Source organism: Sphaeramia orbicularis, chromosome 14 (assembly GCF_902148855.1).
Source record: "Sphaeramia orbicularis chromosome 14, fSphaOr1.1, whole genome shotgun sequence".
Classification (NCBI taxonomy): Eukaryota; Metazoa; Chordata; class Actinopteri; order Kurtiformes; family Apogonidae; genus Sphaeramia; species Sphaeramia orbicularis.
In genome coordinates this window covers 21,266,211-21,285,887 of record NC_043970.1, presented here as the reverse complement: position 1 = coordinate 21,285,887, position 19,677 = coordinate 21,266,211, and the positions used below count along the sequence as shown (strand labels likewise).

The following is a 19,677-nucleotide window of genomic DNA, read 5'->3' as shown; positions in this document are numbered from 1 at the left end:
TTTCATATTCGATGCATTTATTTTATATATAATTATTTTAATACACAAAAGGTTGCATTTATTTCATTGAAGGTAAAGTAAATTATACTTGTCATCGTCAGGCCTGCATTACGACAATTCGAACTGTGTTGCCATGCCGTAAAACACTTTGTCCGACCTGCCAGTGAAGAGACCGAAGGCCTGTAAGCTTATAAATTTATAGACGATGAAAGTAGAACTATTGAAACGCACTTTCATTTTATAGACAGTATTTTAGTCTTTCTCACGATGATCATAGACAATGTGGACGCCTTGAAGACGTGGCTAGCAAAACTCCTGGAGCCAATGTGAGTGTTGAATTGAAATGACATTTAGCTTGCATGCTACGTAGCTACGTTAGCCCGCTAGTCAGTGGGATAGCTATGCATCAATGAGGGTTTGCTAGAATATGATGGCAATTTCTTGCACGAGTTAGCCAGCAACCGTGGCCGCTAGCTGGCCTTTAGTGAGAAAGGAGGACAGTACGATTATAAAATATGATATGAAATTTGTGTACTGTGCAATTTAATGTCTGTGTTCCATTAGGTTATTTTTAGAGAACTCAGGCACGTAGTTAGCTCAAAATAATGTAACTTTATCACAGGTCTCATACAGGCTCCCAAGCTGCAACAGATAGCCTTATTAAGTGTTGCTTAATGTGATTTATAGGTAATGTTTTGTCTAAATGCCACCGTTACCGAAAGATAGTTAAGCTTTAAGAAGCAAATGGGATAAATTATAGTTACATTTAGAGTTATTGTAGTTACATAATCACTCACTCACATGCTTCTATTCGGACTGCAAAAAATCTATTTTATAATAAACCAATTATTTTTTCTCCTGTAATGCACACGTAGAGCTGATTCAGTTAAAGATTAAAATAATCTTGTGTAATTGATGGAGTGACTTTGAAATACCAGTTAATGCACATGGTGCAGTTACAGTCAGTTACTGTTTATCATGTGGTCACTTGAGTGTAGTCGTAAATGAATCTTGATTTAAGAACTTTAACATTAAAAAGTGAGTCCATGAGGATAGTTTTCTTACTACAATTGTTTAGATTTTAGGTGCACTCATTGATATGCAGTTTAAGTAATTTTGAGAGGCTATGTTTAGCATTATTTCCTTTTTTATTTCCTCAGATTATGTTAAGAAGTTGGTGTTTTTGCCTAAATTTTAATTCTGTCTCCCAGCCTTGGCTGAGTCAGGTAAACTGCTACAAATGTTGGTTTGAGAGTTTATAGAGTTTCAGACAAATTTACCATATTGCACATTAAGACATGTATGAGATTGGCAATAACCAATATGTACTCCTAGAGGATTGTCTTTCTCTGTTACAAAGTAATGTAATAACTCATTGCTGGTTGTAATGAGGTTTACTACTTGTGTCTCTTCATCTAACTACATAAATTGACAGTGTGTTATGTAGAAGTATTGGGCCTTGTTTGTCCACTGGGAAGGTTATGTGTTTCGTGGTTCACCCGGCTTGAGGTTTCACTTGGCCTAGGCTATAGGCTAGTTTGATTTGCAAAATTTTCATGCATGATAAGAAGGACATAACCACTAGATGCCACATCCCATGTATACATAGATTTTGAGTTGATTTAAATATGGATTTAAATTAATTTTTCTCCAAATTTGCCTTTCTTTTCCAGTTTCCAAATTTGGCAACAGCTTAATAATGTTTTTATTTTATAGTTTTTGTCCTTTGTTCAACACTACCTAATTCTCTAGATGCATTTTTTAATTCTTCAGATGTGATGCTGACCCCTCTGCATTAGCCAACTATGTTGTGGCACTGGTGAAGAAGGACAAACCAGAGAAGGAGCTGAAAGCACTCTGTGCTGATCAGCTTGATGTCTTCCTACAAAAAGGTATAAATTGTTTAAAAATTGTTTTTACCTCTGAATAAAATTTCAAATTTGGAAACTCTGCACCGAGGTTTTATGTCTGTTCAAAATCTGTGGAAAACATATGAAGCTGAGCATATTAGTGATGACATTAACATGCACCTCTAGCTAAGAGGATAGGCAGTTATATACAAGTACACACGGCTGACAACATTTGTCAGTGAAATGATTAATTACAAATTGTTGCCAAATCTGCTATATGGCCACCAGAGGGTGTGTTACATCATCTGACTCTTCACAGCTTTGAGTCTAATGTCTAATGCCTCTATTACATAAGGCATTCTGTTGTAACAGATTTTTTAGTTTGGTTTCTTTTTCTCTTTTTCCATTGCTAATTGAAATTGATTCAGTCTGATCTGTACCTTTACCTTATTTATTGATTAAAATACAATTTCTATGTATTTTTTTCAAAATCTTAAGACAGGGCCATAAATTAATTTAATAAACGTAAAAGAAAATATGACTTCACGGTCGGAGCCATTATTCAAGAAGAATACTTTGTTTTGGGCACTGTTCTCACAGGAGCCTTCTCTCATCTCTGTCTGATATGTTACATTTTAGACAAATGGATGTTCACATTTCATTTTTATTCTGTTCTCTTCTGTTGTATTTGGAGAGTTTTATGATTCATGAATGTCAGACTTGAGGATGGGCTTCTCTAAGGAAGAATGAGCAAGTCTGCTCATGATCTAAGTGAAATAATATATGCTATTCATGTGATGTATTTTGTCACTACAGAGACAATAGGATTTGTGGATAAACTTTTTGAATGTCTGACGACTAAGAACTACCTTGGAAATCCTCCAGCCAAGGAAGCTCCCAAAGAGGAAGTTAAACAACCTGCAGTTAAAACTGATGTTGTAGAGGTAAGAAGAGTTGTTTAATATGGCTGAAACCTTAAAATGAAAAACACAGCTGTAATCAAATGATGTTTGGACACATTAGACATGCATAAATGACTTAAACATTTTACCAAAGAGTGATTTACCGTAGGGGTTGTGTCGAAGCATTTCAGAGAAGTATCCTGCTGTTTATTAGATGAAACACTGCTGCAGTTCTCTTGGCCAATTTTACGTTTGTGTCTGTGAACCTCTGTGTTTTGGGAGAATAAAGAAATGCTGAAGTAACTTTTTTTTTCTTCTAAAAGCCTGAATTGTCAGAAGAAGAGAGAGAAAACAGACGAAGGAGAAGTCCTCTTAGAAACCGCTCAGACTTCAACGAGTCCAGGTATGGCAGGTGGCGGCAGGGGAAAGGAGGTTTTGGGTTAGTCACTACGCTGAAGCCTTCAAATTTTCTCAAGTCTTGCTTTTAGCAAGATAAAGCCCAATGACTAAGAAATTACTCATAAAAAGACTACTATAAATTCTAATTACTTATTCTTAGACAATAATTCACATTAATTGCCTTTCTCTAATTGTGTTTTGTTTCCATCAAAGATCTGGTTCTGATCTCAGATCAGATAAACAGGACTACTGTATGTAATGTAGCAACATTTAGGTAGATGTGTGCATGCGCTGCTGTTGCTCAAATATTTGACTTACTTGACATAAGATCCAGTGATGTGTAATTTTTTATCTGTCTTCCTATTAACTCATAAATAGTGGTACCTTTTCACTCTAAAAATCACAGCAGAAGATATTGATTCAGGTGTGTTTCTTGTAATACATAAAAAAACAGGAGCCGTGATGACAGGAGGCGAGACGAGCGCAAGCGCCGTGACTTTGACCGGCATGGGAAAAGCTGTGGCGAGTCCCATCGAGAGCGGGAGCGCCATGAGCGCCGCAGGGGCAGCCCCCGGGGGAGGAGCTACAGCAGAAGCCGGAGCCGCAGTAGGAGCAGCAGCCGAGGAAAAAGCAGGGACAGGGAACATAGAGGAGGCAGAGGTGAGAAAGCCCCTCCCACTACCTACATAGCCAATAAACGACATGGGACCACAAAAGGAAGTGAGAGCTCATGAAGCTCTTGTCTCTGTTTTTAAACAATGCATTAGTGATACAGACGTGTTACTGCTGTGAAGTGAACAGAGACTGAACTGAGTGCTAGATAGAAAATTTTATTATTACCCGTTAGACAGCAGATTAAGTTCTTATTGATGAGGCACAATGTGGACAGCTTTGCACGCACATCGGTGGGGATTTAACAGCACGGTCTGGAACTGGCCCAATTACGTACGAGGTAGATCTGCTTTAGATCTGGAGGAATAGAAGTAGTGGATGTTGCTTTTTAAAAAGCTTAAGACTTGACAGTTTGTTTTTGTGCTTTGTTAACATTATTATCAATTTGTGGTTTTCTTAAACAGACTTTAAGTCCAAGTTCGAGGTGGAAAGGAAAGATACAGAGAGCTACAACTCCTCCAACACATCCAACCCCCAGCAGCAGCAGCAGCATCCAGCAGGTCTCCTGCCCCTGCCCACCCCTCCACACCCTTTTGCCTCCTCTTCATCGTCCGGTGGAGTCTCAGGAATTGGTGGAGTACCCATAGCGACGCTAGCTCACATGCCCGATAGCACTACGGATAGCTGGTCTGGTTACTATGGCAACCAGAGGCAAGATGGTGGTGGCAAGCCGTTCAGCAACAAGAGTACTTCACTCAAACAGCGGTGCAGGGATTATGATGGTAAAAACAAACCCAAACCTTGTTTTTTTTCCGTTTGTGTTTTATCTGAGTCATTCTGTTCTCTGTCTGTCAGACCTTCATCCTTTCTCTGTCTCACAGCCTTATATCTGATAGAGTTAGCACTACATTAATGGTCTATTCAACTCAAATATTCTGGTGAAAGATGTAGCAGTTTCTGTTTAATTGCTAAAGTTGTCCAGTTAGTCTTGGCTATTGAACCTTACTGTGCTGATCCCATGAGGTTCATAGACTGATTTGTTTCATCTCATTGCTAATGACCGCTGTTAAGCACTCACTGTCTAGTCCCCAGTGAAAGGTAGACTCCCAGCCACCTCTCCAGTGAGACACAGAGGGTATAAACTTACCCACTGTCCCTTAAGATCACTGCTATCTGTGCTCAAACACAGCCATCAGGGACCCTGTTTCCTAATGAGACTGTAGGGTAAAGCATGCATGTCTGTTAATTTGTTGCTTTGAATTTGGGTAAATGTTCATGTTTATGTCTTCCATTTACCCTGATGATGTTGTTGCTTGTTGATTTGTTTTTTATCTTTCCCTAAGCCGTATTTTTGTCAATAAAAAAATCAAGAAATTCAGTTACTACTTGAATTTTATGCCCAAAAGGTTTTTAACTCAGGATTACAAATGGTTGGAAGTGTTCACATAAAGCTAAAAATGGGAGTTTTTAGGTCTTTGTTTGTCTTCTTCTTACAGAAAAGGGGTTTTGTGTCCGTGGTGACCTCTGCCCTTTTGACCATGGCAATGACCCTTTAGTCGTCGATGATGTGAACTTGCCCAACATTATTCCGTTCCCACCCCCACCTGTAATGCCCCCAGCTGGCATGCCCATGCCCCCAATTACAGAACCCCCACCCCCCCTCAGGATGCCTTCATTGCCACCGTATGGCCAGCCACCTCCTCCAGGCGTCTTCCCTTTAACAGGTGAGTAGTACTAATGGTAAATTTATTCTTTTGCCTAATTTGTTTTATCTTGTTTATAAATTTGGTACTACATATAGGAGGCATTATCTACCTTTCTGCTTTGCTTTGGCTCCATTGTGTCATATTTAACACCATCTAGTAGCTCAGGCCATGTTTTTGAGATGAAGTATCCCTACACTTTACCTGAGACATTAGCTTGGGCTTGTGTCTCCCTCAGGACCCCCACTGATAGCAACCAGTGGGATTGACACCCCCAACCACCAGTCGGCAATCACATCTTCTCCTCCTATCGGACCGCCTGGAGTGGGGTTGCCACCTACTCTTCCTCCTCCTCCTCCTCCTCCTCCACCTCCTCCTCCTCCTTCCTCGTCCTCATCTGTGTCTCTGCGTCCCCAATATGTCCAGTCTGAATGTAAGCAGCAATGCTTTTCCTATTCAGATTGAGACTGTGTGTTTGGAGGCGATGTTTCTAACGCTCTTCTCTCACTGTCTTATTTCCTTGAGTCCCATGACTTTTCATTTCTCCTTCCTTATTTATTGCATATGGTTGTTGTGTGCAGTTGAACTATAGAATAAAGAGCTCAAGTTAATTTTTTATTTCCTTCTTTCTTTGTTTGGATTAAGGACACTTAGAATCATTTAGCCTCAATTTAGAGGCCTGTTCTTTTTAGTCAGGCACCATAGAGTGTGTAACAGTTTAGTGCCTGTGTGGATTATTCTCCATGATGCAGTAACAGCTGTTGACCAGAGGGTAGCACTGTTTATTAAGCTAACAGATGAAGTAGCTCTGAGTTCTTTTGTCTTGAGTGCTTTTTCCCCCTCTTTATTTTTTCTTTAATTTCTATTTTTTCATTCATTATAAAATATTCTGTAAGACTATGCAGGTTTAACACACAATGCCGCATTTTGATTGTGTGCTTTTTACTTTCATATTTGGTAATAATGTTGCATTAGTATTCCTTTTTTAGTGAGTCTTAAACATGTTGCCTCTCACATTTTCTTCTGTTTTTGTGTGTGCCTGTTTTCAGATAACTTTGACCCAGAGGGCTATAACCCAGAATCCCCAGGTCTGACTGCAGCTGGTCGTAACCCGTACCGGCAATTCATCCCCCGGGTTCAGACTCAGCGCTCTAACCTTATCGGCCTCACATCAAGTGAAGGTCAAGGCTCCAGAGGTAACAACACATGGCCTTCTTAGTACTCACACTGATAACAGTTATTCATGTCAGTAGAGTTAAGTTGTGTAATTTAATATGAGAAAATTATGTAAACAAAAAAAATGAACTGTGCTTGGTTCAGAATTTCCAATGGCTTCTGTGCTGACTTATGCATCTTCTAGCTGCCAACATTGTGATCCAGACTGAGCCTGCCACCCCAGCCAACCCTCCAGGAGGTAACATGTCCCGCTTCAACACAGAGCAAGACAGCAGGAAGAGAAGTATGGGAGCCAATACAACTGAGGGACCACAGGCTAAAAAACCCTGGATGGAGAAGTACGGGCTCAGAGACACACATGTACATGTTTACTCTAAAATTAGGGTCCCAAAGGAAGAGATTAGATAAGATATTCCTTTATTGATCCCACAATGGGGAAATTCACAGTGTTATCAGCAGCATGAAACATACACATAAACATAAACATACACATACACGTAAAACAGTCATATAAATTTGAATAAAAAAGTGTTTAAAAAGGATAGTGCAAATATGGTTTGGTATGATGTAGTGCAATGGTTATAATATAAATAAATAAACAAATAAATAAATAATTGAATATATACAGCATAGATGGAATAGTTTGAGATTGTGAGAATACTCCAGACCAGAGTTAAAGCTAGAGTTTCCCCGGGGTCTTGTTGCTGTTATGAGGTTACTAGGCAATGTGGTCTCCAGGAAGGTGTATTTCTGTTGGTTAACAAAAGATTACATCTTTTATAGTGATCTGCAAAATATTAGTTTTGAGAAACCAAAAAACAAGTCTATGAACATTTGTGTTTAGGTACTTGATAAAGTGAGGAGTTTTGAGTATTAACTTCAACACTGCCTTTGGGCTTGGTGTAGTAGATACTTCGACCCTTCACTGAACCACTTCTTGTTTTGTGGAGAAATTTGAAGAAACACGCTGGCCAGTTGAAATTTGATCAAACAAATTGGTGCCTCGCTCCATTTCCCGTTGCGGCTAAGAGAGCCTTGTTTCAAGCCAAGGTGACTCATAGGTCAGCAGCCTATCTTTTGTTTCTACGGTGGGAAACGGGTGCACCGAAGATGCTACTCAGTTGCAGCCATCAATCCATCCTCAGTGTGAAGCACGTTGACACGCCGCCCTGCTTATCAGTTATTACTGTATTAACTGTAAAATGACTCATAGCGTCGGCAGTATCAGATATCAAACCACTTGGACTTCATTTAACCAGTTATCATTGTTGGTGATCTTGTCCACAATGTTAATTAGCGTCTCAGGTTTTTGTGTTTGTGTTGTTTTCTCTCATAAATATCCTTTGAACGTAACACGTTCACACCACAGTGTTTGTCTATAAGCAAATTGCATCTGTCTGTGTTGTAGGCCAGGCTTTAACAACCAGCACAAGAGCAGTTTCCCCAAGAGGAATCACTATGTGAACACCAAACTGGAGGTGCGCAAGATCCCACGTGAGCTCAACAACATCACCAAGCTCAATGAGCACTTCAGCAAGTTTGGAACCATTGTCAATATTCAGGTAAAATGCAGTGTATGTCAGTATCCACAAAGCAAATCTGATACAGTTTTGAGAGGATGATTTAGCAGAGTTTGACAGAGGGCTTTACAGATGGATGAGAAACGTTTCTATTTTCAAAATCTAAAAATCTTCACAAAGAGCAAACCTAATATGAGTTGATATACTTGTATTAGGTAATAGGAGTATACTTAAATACTAATACACTTGAGTGTTGCAGTGTGTTTGGTTTTTGAGAAACACTATTGACTAGTTGAATAGTTTAGATGCAGAGATTCATGTCACAGTGGATTATTAGATCAGAATAAATTAGATTTAAAAATCACAATATATTGTTGTATTAACAGTATGGCAGTATTTCATCACCATCATCCCTGTGTCCTAATATGCTTTGTATCACCAGATTGTTGCCAATACACAACTTTGTTGGATAAGGACAATCTTGCCTTTGTAGCTTATTAGCTAACTAGGTAAGAGATACTTTAAATATTTCAACAACTAAACATTTCACTGTTCATCCAGGTGGTGTTTGGTGGAGACCCAGAGGCGGCGTTGATCCAATATACAAAGAATGAAGAGGCCAGACGTGCCATATCCAGTACTGAGGCAGTCCTTAATAACCGCTTCATCCGTGTGTACTGGCACCGAGAGCCTGGTGCGAATGCCACAGGGATTCAGCAGCAGGAACAGAGCTCGGGGAGCCAGGTGGCCGGCTCGGCACCGAGCCAGGGGCCACAACATGGCACCGTACATAAGGTTGGGGTAAGGAGATGGAACACTGAGCCATTATTCACTCCTCACACTGTTCACGTCTTCTTTTCTGAAACTGTAGTCTGATGTACTCTTTCTTAACTTGTTTCTTCTCTCCATGTCATGCACAGGGGATCAAGCAGCACAATCCAGCAGCCTACGTGTTGAATAAAACTGTACCCAAGCATCGGCTTCCAACAGCAGCTGGGACCACAGCAACAACCAAGGCGGACAGCCAGAACCTAAACACAGACACTGTCGCTGTATGCTTTCATCTATGATTCATCTGATCTTTTTTTTTTTTTTTTTTTTTTTTTTTTTTGGATAACAGAATTAAACAGTAAAGTTTAGTTGGTTAAAGGTGCCCTGCCACACAAATTCATTTTCACTTGTATTTTTTGAAATATGTTCGGTCCATAGGTGTTTGTGTTATGTAGTGAATTTGAAAATGAACCGTTACCTCCTCTGTCTGCTATTGCCACTGAAACGAAATAAGCGGAGAAAACATGACAAATTCATGGAGCCCATAGAGCAGTGGAGGGGGCCCAGTGGGTACAGGTTAGAAGTTGTGTAAATTCCGTGTAAGGTCCGCTGTACAAGAGAGGCGTAGAAGCTGGGAGTCAGACGTTCAAAGCATGTTAAGTTTCGTTTTCTGTTTTCCGCTAGTTCCTCTACTTGTTGCGTAGGGTAAAGGATGCTGAAAAGCCAGGCTCTCATTGGCTAGCTGTTAGCCAATCAGAGTCAAGCAGATTAGTATGTTGAATATTCATGAGAACTGGCATGAATGGAGCTGAGTCTTCTAGCAGGCTTTCTATACCATGTGAGAATGGCTTGAAATTTGGTAACCAAGGCATTTTTGCTACAGAAAATGTCCACGGTAAAACTTCAGACATTACAACAATAGTAATGAAATACGTATGGCAGGGCACCTTTAAAACTGATAAAAAGAAGTGTAACAACAAACAACAGTCAACAAACATGGAGGATGTCAGCTGAAAAATAATGATTTCAGTTGACCATTGGATTTTAGGTCAAGTTCAGAGCAATGTGGTAACCTGATGTGATGACCCACAAAAAATCTAATGAGCATTATTTTGTGAAATTATGGTAAACAATTTATCTCTTTATCAGACATGACGTTGATAAATTTAAGCCGTGTAGTAGGCTATCAGAAAACAGTTTGAAACTTACTGGAACATGAGGATTTTGCAAGTTTCTGTGGAAAAGAAAAAAACGTTTATGGATCTTACTAAGTGTGATCCTTAGATTCACAGAAAAGAGACTGAAGAAGAGGCATACAGTTTGCTAACTCATACTATTCCAGTTAAAAAGCCTCTAACTGAAAATAAGATGTGACTTCAGTTGATGATTTGTTGCCACTTATCACTGTGTAGTTGTTTGTGTCCATGTCTATAGCTGTAGAAGTCATTCTGACGACCTACATGTTTCTCTGTGTGCATCTTAGGCGGCCTCTGCACTGACAAATACTCAGAAGGGCGCCTACACTTCAACAGCCCTCAAGTCTTCCTCAAAAAGCCTTGGGAAAACTGGAAAAGCACTAGAAGCACAGGAGGTCCTCAAGAAGAAACAGGCACGTTGCTCAAATTCCTAATTCAAAATGAATGCATCATTGCAAAGAATTCCTCCATTGCATGAGTAGTGGGTGAATTAGTGTAATTAAATCTAGAAGAAAATGAGCAGTGTCACTACTTTATTCATTAATTTATATTAATGAATCATGTGAATTATTGGTTCAGCAGTGGAAGAGGAAAATGATATTGGAGTAGATTATTTGCTTTCATTCCATCAACACATTAAAAGGCAAACTATGCTGGCAATAATTAAGTGAAATTTGCTATTGTGTAAATCCTTGGTGTCATTACATCTTGAATTTGCAAGTTCAGTCTAGTGTTTTTATAAATTAAAATACACAGGAAACTACAGAGAAGAGTGAATAAAATAATTCTAGGTCTGAAAGACATGTAGTATGAGGCGAGTTTAAGAAAATACGTTTACCAACATCAGCCTTCCCTAAACTGATTCCCAGAATAAGACCGAGCTGAGTTTGTCTTTCCCCTTTGGAGTAAGATTTAAGAAGGAACTCCATCAAGTTACTGCCTAGTTAGCAGAACCAGGGTTAGGTGTTTTTATCATGAATGTATTATATTAAATGTATGAAATGTATTGTTATGTAATGAATATCTTTTTCATTCTTTTAGGAAGCATTAAAACTTCAGCAGGATATGAGGAAGAAGAAGCAAGAGATGTTGAAGACACAGATTGAGTGTCAGAAGGTGAGAGGAGCCTCTGCAGCGCTATCCTTTATTTTCTTCAGTTATCTGTTATGGTTTTTTTTTTTTTTGTTTTTTTTTGTTTTTTTTATTCCGTTACCCCGCCCTCCGAAGGGGAGGGAAGGGGTATTGTTTTTGGTTCGGTTTGTTTGTTTGTTAACACTCTAGCAACTAAACAGTTCATTGAATTCATACCAAATTAGGTTTATAGATTGCCAGTGACCCAGAATAGATGTCATTACATTTTGGGAACAGTAGGTCAAAGTTCAAATTTTTAATGAATTTTTAAAATCTTTTTTTCCCCATTTACTTTTAATGGGTGAAATTTCACACATCTGTAGCAGCAAAACTATTGGTTGAATTCATTCCAAATTAGGTTTATTGGTTTTTGAAATATAGATTTATATGACATCAGCTGGATCTATGCCAAAATAAGCTACAATATGTGCGGGTTTGTTGTGCCTGGCACCACTTGTTTTTTGGGTTTTTTTTTTCTGTTTTATGGCCCATTTGCCTTTGTTACTTCTTTATACACCCTCTGTGCCCTGCTCTCTTCTCCCAGGCTCTAATAAACCGTCTGGAGAAGAACCGAGGGATGAAACCTGAGGAAAGGGCAAACATCATGAAGACTCTGAAGGAGTTGACGGATAAGATCACCCAGCTGCAGAATGAAATGAACCCTGCGTCCCAGGTTACCGGTGCCAAACCCAACCACAACCAGCCCAAGACGAAGACTGACGTAAGTTTGGGTCCCTCACATTCAAAACATGATTCAGATATTTTCAGAATGAATTTAGCAGACAGCAGTGGGTTGGAGAGGTTTTTATTTGTTGCAGAGCTTTGAATGAAGTAAATGCAATCATTGGTCATTTTGAATTATCTTGCTTCCAGGCCCAGAAGGAGCTGCTTGATGCTGAGCTGGACTTTCATAAGAAGATGAACTCTGGAGAAGACACAACAGACCTCAAGAGAAAACTGGGGCAGCTACAAGTGGAGGTAATTCACACATGTATGCACAGGAAATGTACAACCTCTGACCAAGATAACTAGAGGCATTAACGAAGGTAACATCTTGCCTCGTCAACATTTTTCTTAGAAGTAGAATCTGAGGACATGATACCAGATACCATATTTTCACTTCTTTCGCAGTGTGTACTATTAAACAAAGTGGATAGTTAATCTTATATTTTTGGAATTCATACAACGAAGCAGGGGAGAGCTTCATGATGTTTCATGTAACATATTTGGTACAAAACTCTTCTTTTAAGCTGTTATGATGATGTGTAGTAAACTTGAACTCTTCAGTGTTCTGAGAAAAGATAGTTTTTAATTGTAATTAAACATTTTTAAGCCCAGACTGTATCCAAATCTCCCATGTAAACCACAAAACGCAGACAAGGTCAGTGCTGTCAAACAAGACTTTTGGCTTTTGTTAGCAACACCCTCCCTTGCATGTATTTTTTTTCCTGTTCCCCTTGGGTCCTAAATTAGCAACTTTGTTAAAAATGTATATCTTCCCCATCCATCTCAGGCCAATCCTCCATCTGCACTATAGCCACTTAAGCAAACCCAGAGGAACAGCCACTAACGAAGCCAAATCAGGCTTGGGTCCTACACTGATGGAGCCGCGTCTCATTAAAGTTTGAGGGGTTGGCCCTTGTAAGAAAATTGCAGGATGACAATTGGAGGGAGAAGTGAGGGAAGGGAAAATAGAAGAGAGTGAGATAGTAAGGTAGTGGAGTGGGTAGGAAACGAGGAGCTGTATGAGTGACATCTTATCAAGGTCAACAAAGGAAGTGATAGAGATACGTGAATTAGCATAGATGCGTGTGGTGTAAATTAGGTTGGGACAAAATCAGTGTTAATCGTTTCTTAAGTTTTTCTCAGCTCTGGCCGGTGGAGTCGAGCCTTTAATCAAGACCACTTCATCCTAAATCAACTCCAGACCAAGTTCTAGACATTGTGCTTTAGTCAAATGCAGGTTATTCTCTAAAATACAATGCCATCTTAAATGTGTTGAATAGATTTAACTACATGATACTCATTCTTTGAACCTTTGTTATATGTCAACCAATTCATACATTAATGTTATAGGCTTCAAATAGCAAAGTTGGAAGCTTTTGAGTCTCCATGTGAACATGTATTGCATTTTGCAGTCTTTTGTATTGACCTCAAGGCCATCATATTTGTTGCAGCCACATGACGTGCATTGACAAATGTGCTCTCTCCCCTCCTGCACAGTCGTTGATCAGCTGCTGTGTGAGAGAGCAGCCAGAATTAGAAAATATGAAGTCATTTAAAGTTACCAGTTAAGTCATAAGTCTGCAGTGGTTCCCAACCTTTTTTGACTCGTGACCCCATTTTAACATCACAAATTTCTGGTGACCCCAGACGTTCAGAGAGACTTTTTTTTTTTGTTGCTAAAATTAATTTGTTTTTGATCGTGTAATAGTTTGCTATACTATGTTGCAAATAAATGTTAATTTTAGATGACATTTAGTCTATATAATGTATATTATTATGGACGGAGGCAGAAAAGCCAGGTGTAGATTACTGCACAAAGTGAGAATTTTATTTTCCTTGGTCAGGATATATACAGTCAGTCCAGCTTGGATTTACAAGGCTGACAATTAATACTGAACAAACAAGAACTCAAACTATGAATTATGAAAGAGCTGCAGCATCTGAAACTGACCACAATGAACATTTGAAAGATAAACAGTACCACAGTGCTTCAGTTTCAGCTTCAGTTTGTCATGTCTTTTATGTGTTGGGATTGTCTCTCTCAACTCACCATATATTTTTATTAGTAAGTTTTTTTTTTTTAATCAATTACCTGAAATTTCATTTGAATTCCAGGTGACCCCAAGGTTGAAAAACACTGCTCTACTGGTAGTTGACATTGAGTTGAAACTGCTTTATATTTCTAGTGGCGACACTAAAAATGTCAAGTGTTCAACTCCAGTCTGACTCCATACCTTTGAAAACCACAATGTCATCAGTTCATTTCCTTGCATTATTTTTTATTCACAATAAATCAGCTGCTCTTCATGTATTCAGTTGTGTCATTATAACTGCGTCCTCTCACAGGCAACGCGGTTGGGTCTCCTCCGGCCTCCAGTCGGCCGAGGTCGTGGCCGAGGAAAGATGGCCCTGGAGCCCGGCACGATGCATGTGGGCCGCGGCAGGGGCCGAAGCCGGGACATGATGGCTCGTGGTGGCGCTGTCAACCGCATGGTGGTCGACCACAGACCCAGAGCCCTGGCTATTCTGGGAGTCACTCAGGAGGAAAAGGAAGAACTAATGCCGCACTTTGTGGTAAGAAAAAGGCAAAAAGTGTCCCTGAAATAACATAATCCAAGAGGTAGATGACAACAAAAGTGAAACGGTATGAGCAGTTTGACTAAAATCTTACTTACTTTTTATTGTAGAAATTTGGTGAGATTGAGGATCTTCGTGATCAAGACGCCAACAGTGTCGTCATGACCTTCAAAACTCGGAGTGAAGCAGAGAATGTAAGCCACTTGTTTTGTTTTTTAAACTGTTTTAAATTTGCGAAAGCTAAAAGTATAAACTCTAATAATGTGTTTTCTAGGCGGCCAACCAAGGAGCCAAGTTCAAAGGTCGTGTGCTGCAGATTTCCTGGTACAAGCCCAAGACGCCCTCCGTTACAACAGAACCAGAGGAGGAAGAGTCCAAAGAGGAAGACAGTACGGTACGGCAAATCCAGCAAACTATAAACCAATAACTCTGAAACAATGGCCTCACAATATGTTTATCCAGGAGACTTTTGTTTACTCCTGTTTACTTCAATGCCATAGAATGTTAGGAACAGGTCATTGGAGAGAAAAGTGAAATGAGGTCATTGTTATAATTTCACCACTATCTACAACACATCTTGACATTCTAAGCAGTGAGACCTTTTTCAACTTTTAGTTATATTCACAGGATTAACTTGTACATTTATTTCCGCTGCTTCTAAATTTTTCACCACTGCTCCCCATGGAAAGTCAGAGCAAGTCTTGCAGTACTAAGAGCATCTCAGCCCTTTGAGTACAACTGCATTACTGTCAGGTGAAATGCACACACTGTATTTTCTAACTCTGATTTGAGTTATATTTTTAGCTTCTTTTAAGTGCGGGAAAGTTTAGGAAGAAGATGTGAATGTGTCTTCATCAACAGGAGACTGTACGTTTTTGGTGAAGAGTTGAGTTTTCATCGACACTATATCAGAAGTTTAATCTAATATATGAAAGGTCTTTTACTTTGATTTCCTTCAAGGATGTCAAATATTGGATACAAATAACAGAAAGATGAACAAGTGAAATGAGGTCATTCATAAGTCAAAACCAAAGCTAAGCGTGGGGTTTGTTTACTTTGATTTGAGCAGAAGGAAACCAGCTCTTATCTCCCAGGCGAGGAGGAGGAAGAGGAAGAGGAGGAGGATGACGACGAAGATGACGAGTACGAGAGTCGATCTTGGAGGCGATAAAGGCGTCTGAGATTCGTCATCACCTGCCCTCCGACAAAATCAGTGGTCGTCTTTTCCCCTGCCTGCAGATAATACAAACACAACAGAACTCACCTTTTTTTGTTTTCAGTATTTTGAAACAAAGTAATTTTAGACTCTAATCAAAGTGGAAAAAAGTCTTTGCTTTAGTTGTACATCAGAAGATCTTTAGAGGGCCGACGGCTTTTGTAACCCTCGACAACAATGTAATTTAAAACATCTCACTTTTGCTGAGAGAGATAAATGTTCGGTTGTTCTTATAGATAGAAAAATCTATGTAAGTTTCAGTGTGCTTACCAGATGATTAATATCAGTAATGCACAACATTTGTGTCTACTGTGAATAGGTATTTTTATACATACTGTATTTAAGCTATCTTTTCTCACCAGTTTTGAAAAGTCTTGTCCTCTGTTCAGGGACAGTCATTCCATCGCATATAGAACGTTCTCTGTTGCTACCAGAGAGCGACTTATTTATTTTTCCATACAAGTGCACTGTGCCGTATCGACAGTATATTGGCACACTATGGCATGGTTTTCCATCTCAACTTTGTTCAAACTTCAGTATAAAATGATACAAGATCCAAATTTATTTTGACAGTGGTCCTTTGTGCTGCCATTACAGAGTGAATATGTTTGATTATGTGAGTGTGTATGTGTTACACAGTGAAAGCCCCATAGACATCACCTAAAAGTCATGATACTATCCAACAACCACAGCAGTGCAGGTACAGAAGGATACCAGTGCAATAGAAAACACAAACGTTTACAAATTGCCATATCCATACACTTCACCCACAGTTTCGTAGTAAAAATTGAATATCCCCTTGTGTATTATGTTACTCACTCTGTTAGGTGCCACTCTGTGTAAATACAAACACTCAGACAGGTATTAAGAGTGTGTTTCAGTTTTTCCACTCATTTTATTCTGTCACCCAAAGGACCTGACATGACAATGATCAGATCACTTCTGTCACAAATGAAAGATCCAGAGACAGGTGTTTGAATGTAATACTGAACCGTTGATTTTAAAATATATATATATATATATATATATATATATATATATATATATATTCTTTGCCTTACACAATCAGCAGATGGCTGAATTTTTACAAGATTTTTGATTTACTTTTGTAAATTTTGTAAATGCTTGAAAGAGAAATTACTGTTGTACTTTTTTTTTTCTTTTGTCATTTTTAATGAATGACAAGATTGTGTCAGGTAGTAAAGGTCAAGCAAGAGTGCGTAGTGTCTCTGCTTATTTGCAAGGAATTTTTTTTTTTTTTTTTTTTTTGAGATTGTGTTAAACCAGTTTTTGTTGTTTTACTTTGTTGTCAGCTAAGTAGCATATCATCAACTTCCTAAAATAATTGCCCAAGTCATTTTTCAGATTTTTCAGGAAACACAAAAACTTAACCAGAAATTTTGTATTTGATGATTTAGGCAAAAAAAAAAAACATTTTTGTCAAAGAAAAAATTACTCGGGCAGTTATTTCAGGAAGGTGACGATATTTCTTTTTAATGAGCAGTGGAAAACAGTCATAGGAGGCGTAGGGAGCCATGCACCTCTCAGTTGTATTTGTACATTAGTGTAGCTTTTCCTACAGCATACAGTGGCAGACAGAACTCAAACCCACTTTTACAGAATATGGAACATTCATGACAGAAAAGTTATACATTGTATTTCGCCTTCATCACAAATACTGTGTTTTAGAATCCTCAGGATGGGAGGAATGAGAATCTTTAAACTTAGAAATGTACTCAAAGCATGGCAAAGCATTTTTTACAGGTTTGGAAATTTGCTGTTTTTGTTGCAACATATAAAGACATAACTACATAACATCCCATGATTGATTGTAGATGAATGTTTCCCTGTCAGGACTAAACTGATTATATGCAGTGCTGCGAAACACCACAAGGATGGGGAAGTGTTTCCTGTAGCAATCTGACTACTTCACATAAACCCACATGTATTTACTTGCAGACGTTCGCCTGTGTGTAAATCTGGTCGGCAACAGTAACAGAAGAAACATATTTTGAAGGAGTGCTTGGATGTGAATTCATCTATGTCAACTTTTTTTTTTTTTCCCTGTAACGCACAAGAGCACCACGTATTAAATGGTGTTAAACATACTGAGAATACATAGCTTATTTTGAAACACGATTTCCTCCCACTAACAATGCCGATAACGCTTTTGTTCGAATTGCACATCTCACTGTTGACTGACACTCAGACGCTTCCTGCCAGTGACCTCATTGTCCATATTCTTTGTAGGTCAGGTGTTGAACTTTAAATCTTGGAATGACACGTTGGAGTGTGTCACCATGGCACCTTGTACTGTAATATAATTTTGCTTGTGTTTTTTTTTTTTCAATGAGGTCAGTGGCAGATTTTAAGGACAAGCTATACTGGCAGTGTTCTTGCTTGTGTTAAGTGAGGATTCACATGTCTCTTTCCCACTTTTTTGTACTCTTCTGTATGCTACTATCACAATAGTGTAAAAATATGTAAAATGTTTATTGGATAATAGTTTTGGATTTGTTACTGTTTATATTTGCAGGATGTGGATGTATTTTCTTCATGTATTTTGTTTGTAAAAAAAAAAAGGATTTCTAATTTACTAGCATGTTTGCTTTTGGCAATAAAGATGGAGGAATGGGGTGCTTGTAGGATGAACAAAATCAAAAAAAAAAGAAAAGGAAAAAAACAATTGGATTCTATCTTGAGGGGAAAAAAGAGAGAAAAAAAGAAAATTAACTTAAAGAATGAAAATTGACCAAAAAAAAAAAAAAAAAGATGTAAGCATTGGCAAAGGGGCAAAAATGCAAGCGAAAGCATTCCAGAAAATATTACCCTGAACTCTTGTGTTGTCTCCTTCATTTTGCATGTGACTGAATATATTTGACACATCACAAATGGTGAGCTAGTGATGTTAAAACAGTTGTGAGGTTTTTTTTTTTTTTTAACATTTTCAATATCTCACATATGAGGCTTTTGTGAAATATGAGGTCATTTATTAACATGGAACTGATGCAAGACATGGTTATGTTGTATTACAGGTAAAGGTGACACACTGCAGCAGCCTTCAACATAAAAACATTTCACAAAGCCAGATGTATTTGTTTTCTACTTGTCACTTAACTTGGACCCTGTCGGCATGGATTTGAGGGTAGATCAGACAGGAAATCATGCAGGTTTGGATATCGAAAACCTTTCAGTAGAAACTTGTAGTAGGCTATTTGGGTGTTTTTCCATACTAGTATGTACTGGGACAAATTTAAAAAATAGTACATAGAGCAAGAACAAAAGTGACTGGTTCAGGTGTCACGTGGATTCCCCATAGCCCCGCCCCTTTTAAGAGATATATCATTAAACTGATCAATTATTTTAATCCCAAAACCCACCAAGTGCTCATTTTCCACTAGCCATATATCCTATAAACTTTCTGACTCTAACATCAAAATGACATTTCTTAGACACACGTAATAGGAGATAGACCAGGGGTGTCAAACATGCGGCCCAGGGGCCAAATGTGGCCCACCAAAGGTTCCAGTCTGGCCCCTGGGATGTTTTTGCCAAGTGCAAAAATTCCACAGTCTTGAATTAAGCAAAAAAAAAAAAAAAAGAGCTTGAATTAAGTAAAAAATCTTAAATTAAGTAAAAAAAAAAAAAAAAAAACAATCTTCAATTAAGCAAAAAAATCTTGAAGTAAGCCAAAAAAAAACATCTTCAATTAAGTAAAAAAAAATCTTCAATTAAGCAAAAAAAAAAAATCTCAAATTTAGCAAAAAATCTTGAATTAAGCCAAAAAAAAAAATAAAATAAAAATCTTCAATTAAGCCAAAAAACCATCTTCAATTAAGTTAAAAAAAAAAAAAAAGAAAAACTTCAATTAAGCCCAAAAAAAAATAATCTCAAATTT

At 38.4% G+C, this 19,677-nt stretch overlaps 1 protein-coding gene across 4 annotated transcripts; it reads left to right on the top strand.

The window, feature by feature from the left end:
* Nucleotides 1-17: 17 nt before the first annotated feature.
* rbm27 (RNA binding motif protein 27) lies at nucleotides 18-18,550 on the top strand. Of its 4 annotated transcripts, XM_030154026.1 has the most exons (22): nucleotides 19-326; nucleotides 1,774-1,892; nucleotides 2,667-2,794; nucleotides 3,076-3,155; nucleotides 3,606-3,811; nucleotides 4,228-4,545; nucleotides 5,260-5,487; nucleotides 5,705-5,899; nucleotides 6,516-6,662; nucleotides 6,827-6,980; nucleotides 8,051-8,204; nucleotides 8,724-8,963; nucleotides 9,083-9,214; nucleotides 10,417-10,542; nucleotides 11,171-11,245; nucleotides 11,805-11,981; nucleotides 12,134-12,238; nucleotides 14,333-14,560; nucleotides 14,674-14,757; nucleotides 14,838-14,957; nucleotides 15,633-15,756; nucleotides 15,792-18,550. In XM_030154026.1, exons 1-21 carry the CDS (start codon nucleotides 268-270, stop codon nucleotides 15,732-15,734), a joined length of 3,177 nt encoding a protein of 1,058 aa, XP_030009886.1. In that variant the 5' UTR covers nucleotides 19-267; the 3' UTR covers nucleotides 15,735-15,756; nucleotides 15,792-18,550. The 4 variants fall into 4 exon arrangements, with proteins under 4 accessions (XP_030009887.1, XP_030009886.1, XP_030009885.1 ...); XM_030154027.1 differs by having other exon boundaries at nucleotides 18-326; nucleotides 8,724-8,957; nucleotides 15,633-18,550; XM_030154025.1 differs by having other exon boundaries at nucleotides 15,633-18,550.
* The last annotated feature ends 1,127 nt before the right edge of the window (nucleotides 18,551-19,677 follow it).

Excerpts from the sequence above, each read along its gene's own strand:
- rbm27 (XM_030154026.1), top strand. The coding sequence starts at position 268 with ATGATCATAGACAATGTGGACGCCTTGAAGACGTGGCTAGCAAAACTC. Across the intron at positions 327-1,773 it reads GCAAAACTCCTGGAGCCAAT|ATGTGATGCTGACCCCTCTG; the intron begins GTGAGTGTTGAA and ends TTAATTCTTCAG. Across the intron at positions 6,663-6,826 it reads TGAAGGTCAAGGCTCCAGAG|CTGCCAACATTGTGATCCAG; the intron begins GTAACAACACAT and ends TGCATCTTCTAG.